At 43.2% G+C, this 21,513-nt stretch overlaps 1 protein-coding gene across 1 annotated transcript; it reads left to right on the forward strand.

The window, feature by feature from the left end:
• Positions 1-3,237: 3,237 nt before the first annotated feature.
• Positions 3,238-21,247, forward strand: LOC311011678 (choline transporter-like protein 5-A). The gene is made up of 22 exons (XM_084006757.1): positions 3,238-3,456; positions 8,911-8,959; positions 10,520-10,593; positions 12,655-12,739; positions 13,666-13,750; positions 13,865-13,993; positions 14,310-14,370; positions 14,506-14,629; positions 15,166-15,249; positions 15,433-15,545; positions 16,059-16,190; positions 16,302-16,401; positions 16,480-16,572; positions 16,695-16,782; positions 16,955-17,223; positions 17,972-18,066; positions 18,162-18,265; positions 18,397-18,470; positions 18,553-18,623; positions 18,733-18,821; positions 18,921-19,005; positions 19,812-21,247. The coding sequence occupies exons 1-22, from the start codon at positions 3,369-3,371 to the stop codon at positions 19,907-19,909; spliced, it is 2,190 nt and encodes a 729-aa protein (XP_083862883.1). The 5' UTR covers positions 3,238-3,368; the 3' UTR covers positions 19,910-21,247.
• The last annotated feature ends 266 nt before the right edge of the window (positions 21,248-21,513 follow it).

Below are 21,513 nucleotides of genomic sequence, written 5' to 3' on the forward strand. Positions count from 1 at the left end.
CTTTTTTAATTAATGACATCGCACATTATTACTACGTATCCGGATGTCGTACGTACGAGTGTTTTTATATCGAACACAACGTTTAAAGTGGTCTGATCTGGATGCTTGTGATGATGAAGAGTGTGAACCTGTAAAACAGCTGAGTCATGGTGATGAAGAAGGACAGAATGTATCTGATCGACTTTGAACTGTTTCAACGTTATGATCAATAAATCCTCAGAGCGTCTTCATGTTTCACACTGTTGCATCTGCTGTTTTAGTTTGTGTCATGTGACCTGGCTAGATTTTGATTTTTTATTTCAAACGTCAAAATGAATACAGAAAATATATTACATAACTAGAAAACAGAGATGTTTACATAAAAGTAATGATACACTTATTTAATCCCACCCCTTCTCCATAATTAAAATCCTCTGTCATATATTTTAATTTTATGTTTTTAGTTAATTCTTTATCATTAGATTTATTTATTTTTTAACTCAAATCTTTTTTCTTTTTTAAACTTTCCTTAACAAGTATCTTACAAAATACAAAGTATTTCTCATGCTACGTTCACAGCTAAATGGATCGGGTTGTATTCAGGTTGGTTTCTTTGTTCTGATTCAAAGAAAAAACACACAGGACTTTCACCCAGGAGACTGATGTCAGCATCTCGTTAGGACAAAGTCGTTTAGTTTTTGTTTCAATTTCATTTGAATCCAAAAACTAAACCTGACTGTAGTTTGGCTGCTACTGTCTGAACAGTGTTTCACTGTGATGCTGTCAGTCATTACTGTTCACACACACACTCACACACACACACACACACACACACACACTGCAGGCTGTCTGTCTATGATTGAGACGTTACACAACATCATGTTGACAGCCATTGTGTTCAGACGTCACGCCTGCAAGACGGTGCTGCTTCAACTGAATACGAGAAGAGTCCTGCGTTGTTTGAAGGAGCCACGAAGCTCGGGGATGTTCTCACCGTTCATGTTAATTAGATCACTACACTGTAGATTTAATGGCAAAACTCTGCATTAAACACTGTTTCGGCTTATTTGTGGTAAACAGACAGATTTGACCTGTACCTGTTTAACCTGTCCAGGTAAGAGCTCTCAATCAAATGCTTGGGCTTCATCCTTGTTCGGACTGGCAGTCATACGCAGACTTCTGGCTTCACCACCAGTGAGAGAAAAATAATAATTTGGACAGTCTGACTGATTCTGCTCTGAGTGGAGGAGCCAATAAACAGGTGGCAGTCCTGATCTGAGAGTTTATCTGGAAAATGGGCTCATGAGTGGCTCCGTGCTGGTTAATGGGGATGATTACCCAGAAGCTCCCCACTACAGGGCCGTACCACTAATAGTGTTCAGCAAGTACAGAGCTAAAGTATTAGTAGTAGTAGCCTACTGGGATCCTGCTGACTGAGAGCAGATGAAGAGGGGGGGTCTCTCAGCTGGACTGCTACTGCCATCCTGTGGAACATTATGGAATAACAACCTTGTGCTGTAACATTCTCCTGATGTTTTCTAACCTTTTAGAATTCTTCCTTTTTATTATCACAATTGGTTATACACATATATCTACGACTTACTCGTAGATATAAAACAGAACCCATGACAATTATAACGTTCTATTCCAGGATTATCTTGAGTCCAGTTTTAAACTTGTGGTGAAAGAGGCTTTTAATGTCTTTGGAATCCTTTTTTGTTGTTGTTTTTTTTATTTAAAATGAATGTAAGACAACTGTGTCTGCCGGAATGAACAATATAATTATCATAATAATTTGGATTATTATAGCGCCAACAGAAGAAATCATGCTTTCAATCATAGAGAAAACTTCACAATTATGCATTTAAATTACAGACAAGGATTTAAAAGGTTATGAAAATGTATGATTTTTTTTTTATTTTCCATTCTGAATGATAAATATTTTCATGTCAGAGAGAATAACATGCTAGTTTATATATTAAAGTCGAACTGAAATGAAACATATCTTTTCAACCCTTTTAGATAAAATCATCAAACTTTTTAAAAATATTATTACAACACACGTCGTGTTAAATTACCATATGCGTTTAAAAATATAATATTCCACACCAATTTAAATATGACGACACATTTTTACAACCGTGAGAGAACATCCAACTATGAAATGATGAAGGTAAACATTTACAACTAAGATTTGTTTTGTGGATTAGACATTTTTTGGCATGTTTTTTTCATGCTCATTGATTCATTTCCAGGAATCTTATGAGTTGATCTCTGGAAACCACAAGATTTAAAGTGGTGACAGGGTGAGTTGTAAAGATCAGACTATTAAGTTGTCAAAGTCATGGATTTTTAAGTTTGGTTAGTTTTTATTGAGGGACAAAAAAAAAACAAAGAAATATAATAAAAGCAAGTAATGTAATGTAATCGTTGAATATATATATATATATATATATATATATATATATATATATATATATATATATATAAAATGTTTATATTTTATTACTGGTACAACATCTGTGTTGCAATAAAATAGGAATCAAGGTATGTATTGTGTGTATTGTCTGTGCTGCTACCGCCATCTAGTGGAAGATCCCTGCAGGACATCCTTTGATACCCCCGCTGACTCCATCATCATCAATGTTCATCTGCTTTCTGCCCCCAGTTTCACCTCAGAAGTGATATATTATGATATATTATATGAATGAAATATAAGATTTTTTAAAGATCTCTCTTGACCAGATGACAGGATGTAGTTCATGAGGACAGGATTTCCTGATAAAGCTGAGTGTAACGAGCCTCTAGGTGTCGCCACTGGATTACTGCGTGTGTTAGTGCCGTTCTTCCTGCAGGGGGCAGTAGTCCACTGCTCTGAGCTTCAAGGCTCAATGCAATGAAAGCCTCATGTGATAACTAATTAAAACCACAGAGCTCTGGCTGCTACTCCAGTCTATCATAAAATTATTATTATTAATAATAATAACAATAATATAATAAAACATTGGTAGTAAGCAGCTGTTTGTAGTATTAATGGATCTGTGGATTTGTAGCTCATATATTTATTTAATTTTACCAATAATTCGTTTAAGTGAATACGAAACAACAATATTAACATTCTGCAGGAAATGTGGCTCCACCGCTCTAATGTGAACCACGTTCAATCTGACCGGATTTAAATAACGGCCATTTAAAAGGTACCGCGTGCAGGTGCAGCATCACGTGACGTGTTTTAAACACACTTTGGCGTGACGTCTCTACAGAGACCGCGCGAGCATATCGGCGCAGGTCTCGAGGAGGAGAAAAGGACTAGACTGCTGGACCTCCACCACCACCGCCCGCTGCACACCCGCCGTCCGCGGTCCCTCGTCCCTCCACCGCCCGCTGCCATGCCTCCTCACCGGTACAACCCGAGCAGCTCAGCCGCCGTCCAGAGCGTCTCTTCGGCCGGAGCTGCACCACCGGGGCGCTACTACGGTGAGTCCCGGACCATCCGGAGTGTTTCACACACTTCTACACTTGGAATAGTGATACGATATAATAGAGCCTTATCATAAATCATAGTAATATTATGTAGTAGAGCCTTATAATAAATCATAGTATTATTATCTATTAGATTCTTATAATAAATCATAGTAATATTATGTATTAGATTCTTATAATAAATCCTAGTAATATTATGTATTAGATTCTTATAATTAATCATAGTAATAATAAATAATAGAGCCTAATAATACGTCATACTAATACAAAATTGACCCTTATAATTGATCATATAATAGGTTCTTATAATTTATTGCAACATATATTGGAGTATTATAATTAGTGGTTTAATAAAGACTTTGTTCTGTAAATCAGCACAACTATTACAGAAACCACCGTTGAAAATCTTTTTTTAAAGTGGTCATAGTACCTCCCTGGTGAAAAATATTACATTAAATATTAGTGTACTGGCAGACACACTGATCATCAGAGTAGCCTACTTCAAGTGTATTATTGTTTTCATTCAGGACACATGGAAGGTCCATAGTACGAATAATCAATTCATGATGAGTTAACTTGAAGTTTACTATTCAGGAACAACTCATTTTTAAAGTGTATTTTGGTTGAATTTAAATTGTGTAAAAACACAGTTTGAAGTGTATTTAGTGAACTTTTTTGAGCTGAAAAGGAACAACTTCAGGTATCCTTAGTACACTCAAGTACACGGTTGTGTGTGTAGGCTACTAATATACATTTTGATGCATTAAAAGGAATGTTTGCTTTGTTTGTGTTACGAGTTTATTGAAAATGTATTGTGTGTCTTGCTAATATATAATCATTAAACCATGAATATTTTTTTGTTGTAGTAATATTATGATCAGCTATACTTCTGGTTTATTAATTTGTATATTTTCTTCAAATATATTTATAGAACGTGAACTATAGTACAATTATTTAAAGTATGTTAAAAGTGTTCGTATGACTTATTCCTTTTTTTAATGACGAACTATCTGTTGATAAGAATAGGTTTGTTTGTTTGTTTCAGTTTCAATGTGGACTTAATGGAGTCTTAGATGCTAGGAACTCTGTGTCTTTAGAGAATCTAGTTCAGTTACTGCATGTGTGTGTGTGTGTGTGTGTGTGTGTGTGTGTGTGTGTGTGTGTGTGTGTTTGGTGGTGAAGACTAGACTAGAGGCTAAGCCCCGCCCCTTCCGGTCTTCACCAAGGGACCTAATTTTGGTAAAAGAAAAAAAGTCTATGAGAAAATGGTCCTACTTCTCTCTGCTGGCCACCAGGGGGTGACTCCTCTCTGGTTGTATAGAAGTCTATGAGAAAATGGTCCTACTTCTCTCTGCTGGCCACCAGGGGGTGACTCCTCTCTGGTTGTATAGAAGTCTATGAGAAAATGGTCCTACTTCTCTCTGCTGGCCACCAGGAGGCGACTCCTCTCTGGTTGTATAGAAGTCTATGAGAAAATGGTCCTACTTCTCTCTTGATGTATTATCTCAGTAAACATTGTAAACATGAGTTTATGGTCTCCATCTCTAGTTTCAAGTCTTCTTCAATCCAGCATGATGTTCATTTAGTACATTATGGTTCATTTAGAGTCCACCAGACCAGAAAGCAAGGGATGCTTTAGGGGGCGGGGCTTACCTGCTGATTGACAGGTCACTACCATGCTACCAATGCTAGTTAGTTACTAATATGACTTTAACACTGAGCCATTCACACTAGACAGAAACAAACTCATCACCAGCGTTGTCTTGTTGCTCCATACCAAACAGACTGTGGCTATTTTGGTCGGCAGCAGGATTAGCTGAGTATTACTGTTCACTAATGCCATCAGCTGACCTCAGGTCTGTTCTGTACATAACTACCCGTCATGTCTTTTAAATGAATTTATGACTGGTTCATCAAAATGACTTCAGAAGAGCGGTGGGATAGATAATCACAAAAACGGTGTGTTGGTGGGAGGATCCTTTATAATATCCCAGTTAAACTACTCACAATCTTAATTAGAGGTGTGTGTGTTTAGATACGCATTTGTTTGTTTAACCCTTTAGGATTAAGACCTCTAAGATGGTTATCCATAATGACAGGATTATTTCCCAGCTCTTGTTCCGTCCATCTCTTATATTCAAATGAAGGAGGGCATGGTTATCTCACAGATTCAGACCAGAGCAACAGCACCAGAGCCCGATCCGTCCCAGCAGACAGATCTGTTCTGAGCCTTTTCCCCAGTATGCCTCTGATTGGCTACTGGCTGCTGAACACCAACTTTAGCCTAGCTGTGATGCTAACCGCCGCTTCAGTTAGAAAACACAATCTCATCATCCTCATCAGGGTGTTTTATTGCCAGACAAAAAAGTCCTCACCTGACAAAACCGTCCTTCCAACTGTTCTCGAGTCCTCAAGAAAATAAGTTTTCTTCTCTTGCCACTCAGAGCTTCTGTTACGCTTTGTTCCTTAAAGAAGGAAAGTGAGCGTCTCAGAGTCGAGTAAGCCTCCCGCCATCAGATACGCTGGAGACTTCTTTATATTGAATATTTAAACAGCAACACGGAGGATCGACCAACATCTCACTGTCTTTGTGTTCTGGGTCCCTCGATGCCGAAACACTTCAGAAGGTTTCATCTCAGAGCAGCAAATAAAAATATGGTGCAACGTTTTGAGAAGTAGAGGAAGGAAGTGGAGTTAAAAATAAAGTGTTTAAAATGGAGATAATAAGACCTGAAAATGGAGGAGAAAACAAGAATATTCTGGATCGTAGGATGAGATAGAAACTGAAAAGAGTTGTTTTAGATGTCTGAACGTGCTCCAACAACGTAAACCTGGTCCACTCAGACCCGGTCCTGATGTTTGAGCATCAAATGAGGAGACAAAGTCCCTGTTTGGAGAGAACAAAATGGACTCAAAGGCGATATTTTATCAAATAAATGAGTTATTTGTCATTGATAACACAACCTAGTTGCATGTCTGCCACCAGAATCACAATAAACAGAGAGAAGTAGGGACATTTTCTCATAGACTTCTATACAATCAGAGAGGAGTCGCCCCCTGGTGGCCAGCAGAGAGATTGACAGGAAGTTGCACTCTGATTGGATGTTATATAACCAACATGACTTCGATGGCTGACAGGAGGCAGGAGGATGAAATGTTGGCCTCGCATTCTGCGTTTTTGTGCACGTTATTACTGTGCGTGTGTGTGCGTGTGTGTGTGTGTGTGTATGAAGCGTGATGCAGCTGACGTGTGAATCTTGATGAGCTTCATTTGCATATCTTCATCCTGAAGCAGCATCTCTGATGACAGGAAGACGGAGCGTCGGGAGAATAAAGCCTCGAGGAAGCCCCGTCACATTATACGAAGGTGTTTCCAGAAATGTGCTGATGTCACCAGTTCTGCTGTTCTACCGTCAGTTTAGAACTTTAACACCAACCTCAGCTTTTCACTCACGTCAAACTTTAGTTTCTACGCTTCAGTTTTCAGTTGTTTCCCAATATTTCAATCCAACTTTCACGTATATTTAAAGTGAAACGGCTGAGACTTTAACACACAACAAAAATCAAAGCTATGTAATTTAATATATCGAAAAATATATGAATAGAAAAATAAGTACAAGACACAAAACATATTAACACCATCGGTGTGACTCAGCAGCTGTAAACGGTAAATGGGCAGTAAGTGTGAGATCGTTCAACATGCAGCCAAAATCTTACAGTTTGTTGCATTAGCGTTGGACGAGGTGCTAATGATCAAGATGCCCAGAGCATCAATAACCTGAAGTAAAGACGGCATATCAGAGCTGAGCAATATTCAGAGAAACAAGTCACACATTTTTCACTTTAGAAATACATAAAGTCGACATAAACCAGTTGCTTGGTTCCGCTAACACCGGATGTTTGCCGTTGCTATGACAACAAGTGAAAGCTACCGCTAGCATCTTAGCCCAACCGTCCTGATCAATAAACACCCATAAGATGACAGTTTGGCCTCATATGAATAAAAGCAACATTAAGCATCAACATCATCACCCTAAGGACCTTAACGAGGTGATGTCACACGTTGGGATGATTCATTACAAACATAAACGTACATTCATGGGACGTTAGTTAGCATAGATGCTGGTTGTTAGCATCCTAATAAATTTGCACATTTGCCACTTTTTTTCTCTGAATATTGCCCCCCCCCCCCTCTTTTTTTTCCCTACAGTTGCCCCAATACGTCGTCGTAGTTTCCTCTTCTGAAGCTTTTTGTAGTTCTTTTTTTTGCTATAATAAGAGAACCAACTGTGTGATTGAGTGAGAAACTGCATATTTAATGTGTCTGACTAGTTAATAAGACATGAGACCTAGACATGTCCCAGATCTCAGTTCCACCAACACAGGAACCCACAAGTAGTCCACGTAGCGCTGTCTTCTTTTTAATGCTTCCCCATGAAGAGAAGGCGTCTTTCTTCTGCGCCACTCAAGTTGAAGATCTCTTTGAAAATGAGATTTATTATCTTTATGGTCTCAATCTCTAGTTCCAGATGGATCCAGATCCACTTGTATTCATCAGATCCACCCCTCCCTCTTCCACAGTCCAAATATGGTCACTTCCTTCACTGGCTGTAAAAAATCCAAGAGGTCTTAGAACCCGTAGTCCACAAACCGCCACAATGACGGCCTCCACTTCTAACTAACCATCTGTGTTTTGGTCTCTATGCTAACTTGCTACTATGCTAACATGCTACTATGTTTAGCATCACACGGTTAGGAAAGCAGAGTGGCTAGTGTGTTGTTGTGGAAAAAATGAATCTGCCCAATAAAGATCAACAACCAGGATCAGCTTTTTCTCCGAGGTTTATTCAACAAAGTATTTTCGTCTGCAGAGGAAAATACTGTTCACCCCTGCCTTCTGATGCAAAGGTTCAGAGTCAGCAGAAACGACCCTGAGTCTAACAGCAATCTCCCTTTTGAGGAGGAGGGATGGTACCGTAGACAAAAGATGGTTCATGTCCTATCTTACAAAGACAAGATGTACAGACAAAGACAAGATTTACAGAACACAGATGTCATAATGTCCTCTGAAATTATCTTATGTCAGGTGGCACTCATGCTCATATCACCTACAAACAGGCATTCATTTTAGTCATAGCATAACAGTCGAGAAGAGGAGATGCGGATCAACGTCTGGCCTGACAAAGATTATAAATTACAAACATCCAAAATTCCCATTACAGTGTTGTCTTTACATCTGCATTGTCTGGATGGTGAAGCTTGCTCTCACGTTTCTGTTGTCAGATTGAAGCAGGAAAACAATACTCGGATGCCGGCTGGAGATGGAAACAACGGGGCGAGCATCTGTTGGCCGACTTTGAGCAGCCGATCGTTAACCGTTCCCTCTCCAGACGGGATTGAGTTGACCTGAATCCATTCAAGCTTGTTATCTGATTTTGTTTCTTCCAGGAGAACCTCACAAGTTTGATCCATCCTTCAGAGGTCCCATCCACAGAAGGTAACTCTTCTCCTCCTCAGATTTCATTGTTATTTAAAAGAAAATAATCAGTAAATGATGGAACGTATTAGGGGCGACCCCGCATAGGGGACGATTCGATCTAAGGAGCCTGATTCGATCTAAGGAACCTAATTTGACCGCCAATCTCATAGTCGAATCGTCGGCAAAACACCGGATCATTTCATTCGGGCTGTAGGCGGTGCTGAACGTCCCGCTCTGCCCCCAGAGCTCCTCAATGTTGTGACTCGTTATATCTAATAATTGCAGATACAGACAGTTCACCTGGGAGCTTCTGCAAGCCACACTTTATTGTTGCACTACTTCCATTCTACATCTGGTTTTTGGTGTTTTAAAATGAAGGTCCTTGCAGCGGTAGCTTTAAACATTACAATGGAGAGACTTGACCAATCAGATATCACTATGTAGATTCTTATTTCACATGCGGTTGAGGCGACAGGTTTATTTGTCATCATTAAATGAGGTGAGGAACATAAAGTAAGACGCTGGAGTAAAAGAAACGCAAAGATCATGTGCTGGTTTTCTCCTCATCAACAGGAATCTGACTTCGTCCTCAGTAATTAACTCTTAGAGACTCACAAACACAGCTCATCTATAATTGCATCTCCTCAGCTGTGTGACTGTCGGGAAATCTGCACTTATTCTCTCATTAAACTATAACGCCTTTTGTCTTTCTGTCTTCATCCCTCCGACACCAGAGGCAGAATGAAATAATAAGACAATGCTTTCTTCAGATTATCAGTATGAGTGTTAATCTGTCATGTGTTCTCGTCTCAGTCTCACTGCAGCGTTTCAACCGAGTCAATCCAAACATCTAACATCTGGAGCTAACATGCTAACGCTGCCAAGGTTGATCAGTGGTGTTAGAACTTTAGCTAGCTAAACTGTCTACATGCTACTTCAGCTAACATGCTAACGCTGCTACGGTTGATCAGTGGTGTTAGAACATTAGCTAGCTAAATTGTCTACATGCTACTTCAGCGAACATGCTAAGGCTGCTAAGGTTGATCAGTGGTGTTAGAACTTTAGCTAGCTAAACTGTCTACATGCTACTTCAGCTAACATGCTAACGCTGCTACGGTTGATCAGTGGTGTTAGAACGTTAGCTAGCTAAATTGTCTACATGCTACTTCAGCTTAAATGCTAACGTCGCTAAGGTTGATCAGTGGCGTTTCCGTTATTAAACAGCCTCCTGAGATTGTTATTGTATGGTTATTGACTCCATCATTGATTGATCATTGTGATTGATAAACAGGAGAAAACTGATGATGTCATCAGTCTGTTTAACGGCTGAGTTTTGTATTAATAACAATGAAGATCATCTTTTCTGACATTGTTGTTCTGACATCCGATGACACGACAACATATCGCCTTTTTCAGCTTGTTTCTGCTGTTTTTCTCTCAGAGATGTAAACGTGGCATCGACTCCAAACTGGTCTGAAGTCTGTAGAACAGAAAGTAACAGACAGAAAGTAACAGACAGGAAGTGTTTGTGAATGTTGCTGCCGAGGCTGACGACTCAACACTTCTTCTTCTTTTCAGAAGCTGCACTGATGTCTTGTGTTGTTTGATCTTTATCATTGTCATCCTCTCATATGTGGCCCTGGGAATAGTGGGTGAGTCACACACACACACACACACACACACACACACACACACACACACACACACACACACACACACACACACACACACACACACGCACACACACACACAGGGAAAAGCCTCTTTGATCAGACTCTTGTTTCAGAGCTTCTCTGGTGAATATAAACACAATTGTTGTTTCTTCTTGATTTCTCTTCATATCATGATACTGTGTGTGTGTGCATGCAATGAAAGTGTCTTTATTTAGTCTTATTTGTCTATAAGCTACCTCATTAAATGATATTTAAAACGATAATATGAATGTATAAGAGTGTTATGTTCTGTAGTTTTCATAACATGGAAGGAGATCTCATGTCTTCGGGTCGGGATGCGTTACCAACGCCTCGAGGCGAGTTGGACTCGAGGATGAACTGATGTAGGGGTCAAAGGTCAGAGTCACTGTGACCTGATAAAACACACTTTGCCCTATAATTCAACAGGCAGATAATTGTAGTTCATTGTGTTGGTGTCAGAACAAAGAACTATACACTTCTCAACCATTCACACTGGTTTACATAAAGAGAGGGGTTGTGAGACAGGGAGCTGTGAGACAGGGAGCTGTGAGACAGCGATGCAGAGGAGGAGACAGAAGAATCAGGGCAGAAATCTCTCTGTTTGTATGTTGAGTCGCAGCAGGAAGCCGGATCAAAGCATCTGATGTTGAGTAGCACAGATCCACATGGAACCTTCAGTCTCAGATTCACATGGAACCTTCAGTCTCACAGATCCACATGGAACCCTCAGTCTCACAGATCCACATGGAACCCTCAGTCTCACAGATCCACATGGAACCTTCAGTCACACAGATCTACATGGAACCCTCAGTCTCATAGATCCACATGGAACCTTCAGTCACACAGATCCACATGGAACCTTCAGTCTCAGATCCACATGGAACCTTCAGTCACACAGATCTAGATGGAACCCTCAGTCTCATAGATCCACATGGAACCTTCAGTCACACAGATCCACATGGAACCTTTAGTCTAACAGTAAAACTGGTGCTGGAGATCTTCAGCAGCTCAGATCATCGAGGGTCTGACATCAAACCTCCAGGAGCCCTGAAGGCTCAGAAAGAGAAACTGCACGTGAAGAGAACACAACTAAACCCAGAAACACTCCAAATACATAAAAACACATTAGAATGAATGTATTAATGTGAGGTAACGTAGTTACTTGCTCTGCTGCTCTATTAGCAGGTTGGTTTGTTTTTAAAAAGACTGTGGAGGTCCTGGAGGCCAGCGTCCGGACCACCCTCAACGTAAAGGAGCATCTTTGATTTCCATTGAGAGTTTCAAATGCTCAAAGCTCTCATACCTTCATTTAATACTTTTAAAGACCTCCATCTCAATGATGGACTGCACTTGTTACTGCAGGGCAATAAAAGTGGATGATGTCATCCGTGTCCAGCAGGCAGAGTCCTTAAAGCTCACCAGGATGACATCATGCAGCGCTGAGACCCCGCAGACCTTCACATCATTTCTTTTCTTTTATGTGAAATGAACACTTAAGGTCCTTTACACGAAGGATCACTACAGCTCTGCGACTACCAAACACTGATGACATCATCCCCCATGACATCACCCCCTCTCTATCATGCCTAGCCACCATCTGTACCTCGCTCAGCCCCGTCTCACCCCTCCTTCCACTGTCACCATGTTTACTGGTGTTGAAAAAGAAGCCATGCCTCCACACGTCCCGATGAGTTTTCACACTATCAATCGTTACATGGAGGCTCCATCCCGGTCAGTGTCACAGGAAACATGCAGATGGAGAACAAAAGTTATCGCTGGAGGTCAGAAGACAAACTGCATCCTCTCTGCTGGCCGCCAGGGGGCGACTCCTCTCTGGTTGTATCGAAGTCTATGAGAAAATGGTCCTATTTCTCTCTTGATGTATTATCTCAGTAAACATTGTAAACATGAGTTTATGGTCTCAATCTGTAGTTTAAAGTCTTCTTCAATCCATCATGATTCTTTTAGTACATGATGGTCTATCTGTCTGTCTGTCTGTCTGCCTGTCTGTCTCTCCAGCCTGGTTGCATGGAGACCCCAGGAAGGTGCTTCACCCAACAGACAGCTACGGTCAGTTCTGTGGTCAGACGGGGACCTCCAACGCGTAAGTCACTAATTATTAATAGGTTAAACCCACCCGGTCCCTCACTGGATAGTTCACTGGTTATAGTTACAAACAGGAAGATGTGGCGCTTTGTCTGTTTTAATGCTCTGTGCTACTCATCGTCTCTGTGGAGGAATCCTGCTAAGAATCGCCCCATTTCATTCTGCGTGTTACCGATGCAACAGATAAACTGCTGTAACCATAGCGATGAGTGAAACCATGGAGTTGACTTGGCTGCAGGACGAAACAGGCAGTGTGTGTGTGTGTGTGTGATGCCCTCTACTGGCCGCTTGTTGCTGCTGCACCTCTTTGTTCTATCTTCAACAGGGTTGGTACAGGTGCTGGAAATCCTTGAAAAAACTTGAGTTTTAGTGTGGTGTTTTCAAAGTTTGAAAAGTGCTTGGATTTAGAATAAAGTGCTTGAAATATGTGTTCTATGTGATGACATATATGATAGAACAGAGAAAAGAAGATCTCCATATCTGAGGGACTGAAAACAGCATTTTCTGACATTTCTGCATGAAAAATGGCTTTTGATGAACAGATGATGAAAATAGTTGGTGATTATATTTCTGTGGATTCTGTGGATTTCAGTCCTTCTGTAAAAAGCTGTCTCCAAACATCATGTTGGTTGTTTAGAGGACAATAACATCTCATTTAATGTGATGAATAAGTGCAGTAATAAGTAGACTGAATACTGACCATTGGATTGATACAAATATGGAGTTTACCACAGCTGGAAGGTGCTGGAAAAGCATGGAAATGCACCTTGAAATGCTTGAAAAGTGCTTGAATTTGACTTGAAAAGGTGTAGGAGCCCTGATATGAGACCAACGATAGAGCTGGCTGACATGAACCCCTTGATCTGGATTGTGCCGGTCTGACGGTGCATGTGTGTGTGGTGTAACATGAACTCTGCCTTGCAGGAAGAAACCCATCCTGTTCTACTTCAACATCTTGAAATGTGCCAACCCAGCGATTCTCATCAACCTGCAGTGCCCCACCACTCAGGTATCTGCTCACCTGTTCACATGTGTGTTCACCATTAATAAGGCAGATACATACGCCCATATATGGGAGCAAATCAACTCACTAACATTGTGTCTGTGAATGATTCCCCTCCAGATGTGCGTGTCCAAGTGTCCGGACAAGTTTGCCACTTACAGCGAGATGCAGCTGCAGCACAGACTCGGCAGGAGTTCCTGGGAATATTACAGACAGTTCTGTAAACCGGGATTTGATAATCCAGACAAGGTACAACACTAACGCGGTTACATGAACCCAGTAATGTTCAGGGATACTTGCTTTAACCTCTTAAATGGATATAATCTCAATGTGACGTTGAATCCTTAAAGCTGCGTTCTCCCTGCTGGCCACCAGGGGGCGACTCCTCTGATTGTATAGAAATACTACTCTCTTGATTTATTTTAACCTTTTTCAAAATTAAACCAACGAAAATTACCTTTTATTACTTTGAAAGGTTTTGTTTGTCGTCTTTGTGTTCCTGTTGAGAAAGTATCAAAACCCTGATCCATGCGGTCTCTTATGGTCTCTTTACGGTGTCTTCCAGCCGGTGTCTCAGGTTCTACGGGATGAGGACTGTCCCTCCATGATCATCCCCAGTAGACCATGTAAGGATCCCATTACCCCCCCCTCCCCCATACATCCGAAAACCACATTAAGTCAATGCTTCATTCATAAAACAAGTTCATCATTAAAGTGTGTGTGTGTGTGTGTGTGTGTGTGTGTGTGTGTGTGTGTGTCAGTCCTCCAGAGGTGTCTACCAGACTTCATCACCCTGAATGGGACTGTGACCGTCGCCAACAGAACGAGCTTCAAAGACGCTCTGGAAACGTCTCGCAGCGTCACCGAGCTCCAACACGCCACCAAGTACGTAACCAGAACCCCGACCCTTAACCTGAACCCTGACCCGAAACCTGAACCCCGACCGGTAACCTGAACCCTGAACCCTAACCTGAACCCCGACCCATAACCTGAACCGGACCCGTAACCTGAACCCCGACCCCTAACCTGAACCCAACCAGTAACCTGAGCCCCAACCCGTAACCTGAACCCCGACCCATAACCTGAACCCTGAACCCTAACCTGAACCCCGACCCATAACCTGAACCGGACCCGTAACCTGAACCCCGACCCGTAACCTGAACCCTGTCCCCTAACCTGAACCCTGACCCGTAGCCCGAACCCAATCCGTAACCCGAACCCGACCCGTAACCTGAACCCTGACCCTTAACCTGAACCCTGACCCCAAACCTTGACCCGTAACCTGAACCCGACCCGTAACCCGGACTCGACCCGTAACCTGAACCCCGACCCGTAACCTGAACCCCTGTCCCCCATACAGGACTGTAACAGGACTCGTTAAGTTTCTGGTGTAACCCCTAGTCCCCCTGTCCCCCATACAGGACTTTAACAGGACTCATGGACACTAAGGAGCTGGGCGCAAAGATCGTGGAGGACTACGCCAAGTCCTGGACCTGGATTCTCATGTAAGTACACCTTCTAGTCTCTGAGCTGGTGTGAGAGACTAGTTCTGTTTCTGCTAGATAATGAGCCTGGCTGTTATGTGTTCATTATTCATGTTTAAAGGCAGCACGTGCAGGTTGTTGATATGATATATATTATCTATATCCTATATATGGTTGTGATCTCTAGTGTATCTGTGTTGCCAGAGGCCTCCTGATCTCTCTGGCAGTCAGCCTGGTCTTCATCCTGCTGCTGAGGTTCACCGCCGGACTGCTGCTGTGGACCACCATCGTCAGCGTGGTGCTGCTGCTGGCATACGGTGAGGCTGCTTCTGATGCTGCTGCAGGTCATGTGATCACCGTGAGACAGGAAGTAGTCCGTCTTATTGTCCCTCTGGAAGACATGCTGGTCCATGTCATGTCTGCTCCGAGGAGAAAGATCACACGCCCCCTCATCGATGATCAGTTATTGATCGGCCTGATCTGATTCGTCGCAGCATCACTGGATTACTGATTCATTTCCTGATTTTCTCTTGTTATTAACTTTTATTATGAATATAATTAGAGACAGAGAGAATCGAGTCTGTCAGCTAGAAACACCTTTTACATCATTTATCATCCTTTCAGTCACATTATTAAATCAAGAGTTACGTCCTTTAAATCATTTACATTATAAATAAATAAAGTGTTGAAAAAACTCTTTGATCATCATCTGGGGAGGAAACAACGTGTCATTTCTGTAGAAACACATTTCCTCTCTCCTCGGTGTGTGTGTGTGTGTGTGTGTGTGTGTGTGCGTGTGTGTGTGTGTGTGTGCGTGCGTGTGTGTGCAGGTATGTGGTTCTGCTCCACCGAGGTGACCCGGCTCAGACGTAGACCAGGATCTGATGTTGCCATCGTAGAATTGGGTCTGCAGACGGACCTGCAGGTGTATCTGCAGCTCACTCAGACGTGGATCGTTCTACGTGAGAAAACAACTGAAATACGCTTTTCTCTGCTGGTTCTGCATTCAGTGACTCAGCATAACAACAGCATGACTCAGCGTAACAGCAGCGTGGTGTTTGTGTGTCTCTCAGTGGTCTCTCTGGCCGTGACGGAGGCCTCCATCCTGCTGATGCTGGTCTTCCTGCGGAGGAGGGTCCGCGTGGCCATCGCCATGCTCCGCGAGGCCAGCAAGTATGAGACAATGTGTGATGATGTCATTAACGGTCAGAGCAGCGTGATGATGTCATAATGACGGCTGTTCCTTTGCAGAGCCGTCGGCCAAATCACGTCCACGCTGTTCTTCCCCGTGGTCACCTTCCTGCTGCTGGCCGTGGTCGTCTCCTACTGGGCCGTCACCGCCGTGTATCCTCCTCCGTTCCAGAGTGGCTTCCTGCCGTGAGAGAGAGAGAAGATAGAGAGACATAGAGAGATAGAGAGAGATCTAAAGAAGTGTCTGATGTTTCTTTAACCGCCGTGGGGAACAGATACCTGGCGTCGTCGGGGGAAGCCGTCTACAAGGTGATGTCACCAGACGCCAGCTGTCACCATGCCAACAGCACCTGCAGCCCAGAGGTACTCTGTGTTTTTCTTTATATATTACTGTAGTATTACTGTAGCATTACTGTAGCATTACTGTATTATTGTAGTAGTAGTAGTATTACTGTAATATTACTGTAGTATTACTATAGTAGAGTATGGACTCATGATGAATCAGTTCCTGCCAGCTCTCTAATACCCCCCCCAGACCTTCAACAGGACCAACGTCTCCAGGTCAGCCTTGTGTCTGGGCTCCCAGTGTCTGTTCGCCTTCTACGGGGGGGAGACCTCCTTCCACCGCCACCTCTTCCTGCTGCAGCTCTCCAACCTGCTGGTCTTCCTCTGGCTGCTCAACTTCAGCTTGGCCCTGGAGCAGTGCACGCTGGCCGGGACCTTCGCCAGCTACTACTGGGCCCGGAGGAAGCCTCAGGACATCCCTGCCTGCCCGCTCCTCTCGTCCTTCAGCAGGGCTGTCAGGTCAGACTCGCACCAACCGCAGGTCTTCGTTTCACTGGCAGGAGACTCACCAGAGAGGAGGCGGGCTTCCCTCCACATAGACCTCAACCAGGTCACCTCCATCAGGGCTGAAATCACCACTATTGCTGCTTTATACATGTTGAAGTCCCAGATCCACCAGGAAACCAGACCCCTTCCTATCAGGGTTCATGACATCATCCAGAGGTGCTCAGTGGATTTCACCAAGTTGGATTCACTGGATCTAGCAGGACCCACGTTGGCTGGTTCACCACAGCTGAGGAACCAGAATAAAGTATTTATCTGTGATTTAATATCAATAACCAGATCAAAAGGATGCTGAATTAACTCCATCATGATGGTGATCAGTAAAAAGTGCTGAGTCATGCTTTGTTAGGTCTTTCTGCAAGACCACAAGATAACTACTTTTAAAACGCTGGTTTTCTGTCATCTAGACATAAATACAGCAGAGACCTTGTTGTTTGGACCACAGACAGCCTCTGGTTCCTCCACATAGTCTGGTCTGGTCTCTGGACTAATGTGGTCTACTATCTAGACCTCCGGAGGACCACAGACAGTCTCTGGTTCCTCCACATAGTCTGGTCTGGTCTCTGGACTAATGTGAGCTACTATCTAGACCTCTGGGGGACCACAGACAGTCTCTGGTTTCTCCACATAGTCTGGATTAGATTGGGAAACATAAACAGATGTTTCCATGATGATGTATTGATCTGGTCTCGCTGGTCTGCAGGTATCACACCGGCTCTCTGGCGTTTGGTTCTCTGATTCTTTCAGTCGCTCAGCTGGTCCGGATCGTACTGGAGTACCTGGAGCAGAAGCTAAGAGGTTTACACACACACACACACACACACATACACACACAAACACACACTCACACACTCCTTTGCTTTCCTGCTACTGACCTGGGTCTCATGTCGTAGGCATGGACAACGGTCTGTCCAGGTTCATCCTGCACTGTCTGAAGTGCTGCTTCTGGTGTTTGGAGAAGTTCATCCGCTACATGAACCGGAACGCCTACATCATGGTGAGTGGAGTAAAGGAGGAGTAAAGGAGGAGTAAAGGAGGAGTAAAGGAAGAGTAAACGTGTGGCGTGTATGCTCACAGTTTAAAGCAGTGGTGAAGATCTTGCGCTGTGTTCTGTCTCTTCTCCACCAGGTGGCGATCTATGGCCAGGGCTTCTGCACGTCAGCCAGAGAAGCCTTCTTCCTGCTGATGAGGAACGTGGTCAGGTGGGTCTCTGTGTCCGTGGAAACACGTCTGTGACGTCCCTATGACAACGGCTCTGTCAGATTGTGACGTCTGTCTCTGCAGGGTCGCGGTTCTGGACCGAGTCACAGACTTCCTGTTGTTTCTGGGAAAAGTGCTGATAGCGGGAGGAGTCGGTACGTCTGACGAGTGCACGGCGTCTAAAACGTGATCGACACAACGAAAAAACTGACTGTGTGTGTGTGTGTGTGTGTGTGTGTGTGTGTGTGTGTGTGTGTGTTTCAGGTGTGCTTGCTTTCCTCTTCTTCACCAGGAAGATCATTTTTATCCAGGAGGAAGTACCTGATCTCAACTACTACTGGGTCCCCCTGCTGGTCAGCATCACACACACACACACACACACACACACACACACTCACACACACACACACGATGATGATATCATTCTCTCTCCCGTGTGGCGGTGACATCAGACGGTCGTGGTCGGCGCCTACCTGATCGCTCATGGCTTCTTCAGCGTCTACGCCATGTGTGTCGACACGCTCTTCCTCTGCTTCTGTGAGTAAAAATGACTTTTGATGATGAACAGATGATGAAAATAGTTGGTGATTATATTTCTGTGGATCTGTTAGTGGAATTAGTTTTCCTTTCATTTGTGGTCCTTCTGTAAAAAGCTGTCTCCAAACATCATGTTGGTTGTTTAGAGGACAATAACATCTCATTTAATGTGATGAACAAGTGACATAATAAGTTGACTGAATACTGACCATTGGATTGATACAAATATGGAGTTTACCTCAGCTGGAAGGGGCTGGAAAAGCATGGAAATGCACCTTGAAATGCTTGAAAAGTGTTTGAATTTGGAAAGGGTGTAGGAAGGCTGGATATAGTGATCAAGAAACAGAGGATGCGATGCCTCAGTCGTCTGAAGGAGCAGACGATGGCGTTGAACTAAGTCATGTGACTATAAATGAACAAGCGTTTAACGAGGAGAGAGTCGTCCAAAGGTTAATTCACATCTATTTGTTAACTAATGGAGATGTTGAGACAGAACACGGGGGTCGGCCTCACAGAGCTCGCCGTCGCTCTCAGAGAATCAAAGACGAAGGAGGATTGAAAGCGTTCAGAATGGATGAGTCACGTGATCGGCTGAGAGACCGGCGATCAAACAGCCGATAACAGCTGATGAAACCTGATCCATGCATCCTCTCGTTCAAGCGGGATTAAGACGTGATGTTCATGTGACGTCACTAACATGCCTCTTTGTCTCCACCTCCCTTCCAAACATCGTCATTTGACCTTTGACCTCAATCCTTCCCGTCCATCCCTACCTGCCTTCCCTCCCATGATTCCATCTGTTCCAGGTGACGACTTGGAGCGCCACGACGGCAGCTCAGAGAAACCTTACCTCATGTCCCCGGAGCTGCACGGCATTCTGGGAAAGTCCAGCCAGCCACGTTGATGTCCGGTCCTCCATCAGTCCTGCACAGACCAGATGTGACAGGATCCAAACCCCGAAGACCACTGGAGGACGGGGAGGGGGGGGTCTGGTCCTCATGGAGACCCTGGATGGATGCTGTTGGTGCCATGTGGACCCTCAGAATCAAAACCAAACCACGATCAGAACCCTTTTCAAAACCAGGCAGCTGCTGGATCCAGGACCAGGTGGCTGCTGGATCCAGGACCCTGTTGCTCTGTAACTCGCTGTGTTTTTAACACTGTGCCATTGTTGGTCTCAACTAACATTAAAGGCCGAATCTCTCATTACGTTTCCCAGAATTCATGTTGGAAAGTCGTGTGCATCCGAAGTCGGCAGTATTTCAGTCAACGAAATGTATTTTAATTAGCCGACCCGATAAAGAATCAAACACGGTGCAGCCACCAAGGAACTTCTCAATGACATCAATTTGAACGTCATCCACGTTGACGATCAGCTCATCGGCTCATCGGCCTCCAGCTCATTCATTCATTCATTCACTCATTCATTCACTCACTCATTCTCTCACTCATTCATTCATTCACTCATTCTCTCACTCATTCACTCATTCACTCACTTATTCACTCACTCATTCATTCATTCACTCATTCTCTCATTCATTCACTCATTCATTCACTCATTCACTCACTCATTCATTCACTCATTCTCTCATTCATTCATTCACTCATTCTCTCACTCATTCACTCATTCATTCACTCACTCATTCACTCACTCATTCATTCACTCACTCATTCACTCACTCATTCATTCATTCACTCATTCTCTCACTCATTCATTCACTCACTCATTCACTCACTCATTCATTCATTCACTCATTCTCTCACTCATTCATTCACTCACTCATTCATTCATTCACTCATTCTCTCACTCATTCATTCACTCATTCATTCATTAACTCATTCATTCACTCATTCTCTCATTCACTCATTCATTCACTCATTCTCTCACTCATTGATTCATTCACTCATTCATTCATCCTGCAGTCAGCTGCTCAACTTGATGGGTGTAATGGCACAGTAACATTAGCACAATATCTTATATTCCTACACAACTACACACAAGCTGCCATCGTAGCTTAGTATTTAATCAGCATGCAGCATCAGGATCACATCAGGATCCCATGAGGATCACATCCTGGATCACATCAGGATCCCATCCTAGATCCCATCTGGATCACATCCTGGATCCTATCAGGATCACATCAGGAACCCATGAGGATCACATCCTGGATCCTATCCTGGATCACATCAGGATCCCATGAGGATCACATCCTGGATCCTATCCTGGGTCACATCAGGATCACATCCTGGATCCTATCCTGGATCACATCAGGAACCCATGAGGATCACATCCTGGATCCTATCCTGGGTCACATCAGGATCCCATCCTGGATCACATCAGGATCCCATCAGGATCCCTTCCTGGATCCCATCAGGATAACATCCTTTTTTATATGAAAGCCACAGTTTTGAAATTAATTGAGTTCATTTTTATAAGATGAAGTGATTTTTTATTTGCTTTTTATTTTATGTGTAAATTGTTATTAAGTGTTAATATCTAAATAAAAA

The sequence above is a fragment of the Eutrigla gurnardus genome (genome assembly GCF_963514095.1).
Source record: "Eutrigla gurnardus genome assembly, chromosome: 4".
In the NCBI taxonomy this organism is placed as follows: Eukaryota; Metazoa; Chordata; class Actinopteri; order Perciformes; family Triglidae; genus Eutrigla; species Eutrigla gurnardus.

Bases quoted from the DNA above. Each gene is read 5' to 3' on its own strand.
- LOC311011678 (XM_084006757.1), top strand. From the start codon at position 3,369: ATGCCTCCTCACCGGTACAACCCGAGCAGCTCAGCCGCCGTCCAGAGC. The intron at 16,191-16,301 runs GTGAGAAAACAA...TGTGTCTCTCAG, and splicing joins TCAGACGTGGATCGTTCTAC to TGGTCTCTCTGGCCGTGACG. The intron at 18,266-18,396 runs GTGAGTGGAGTA...CTTCTCCACCAG, and splicing joins ACCGGAACGCCTACATCATG to GTGGCGATCTATGGCCAGGG.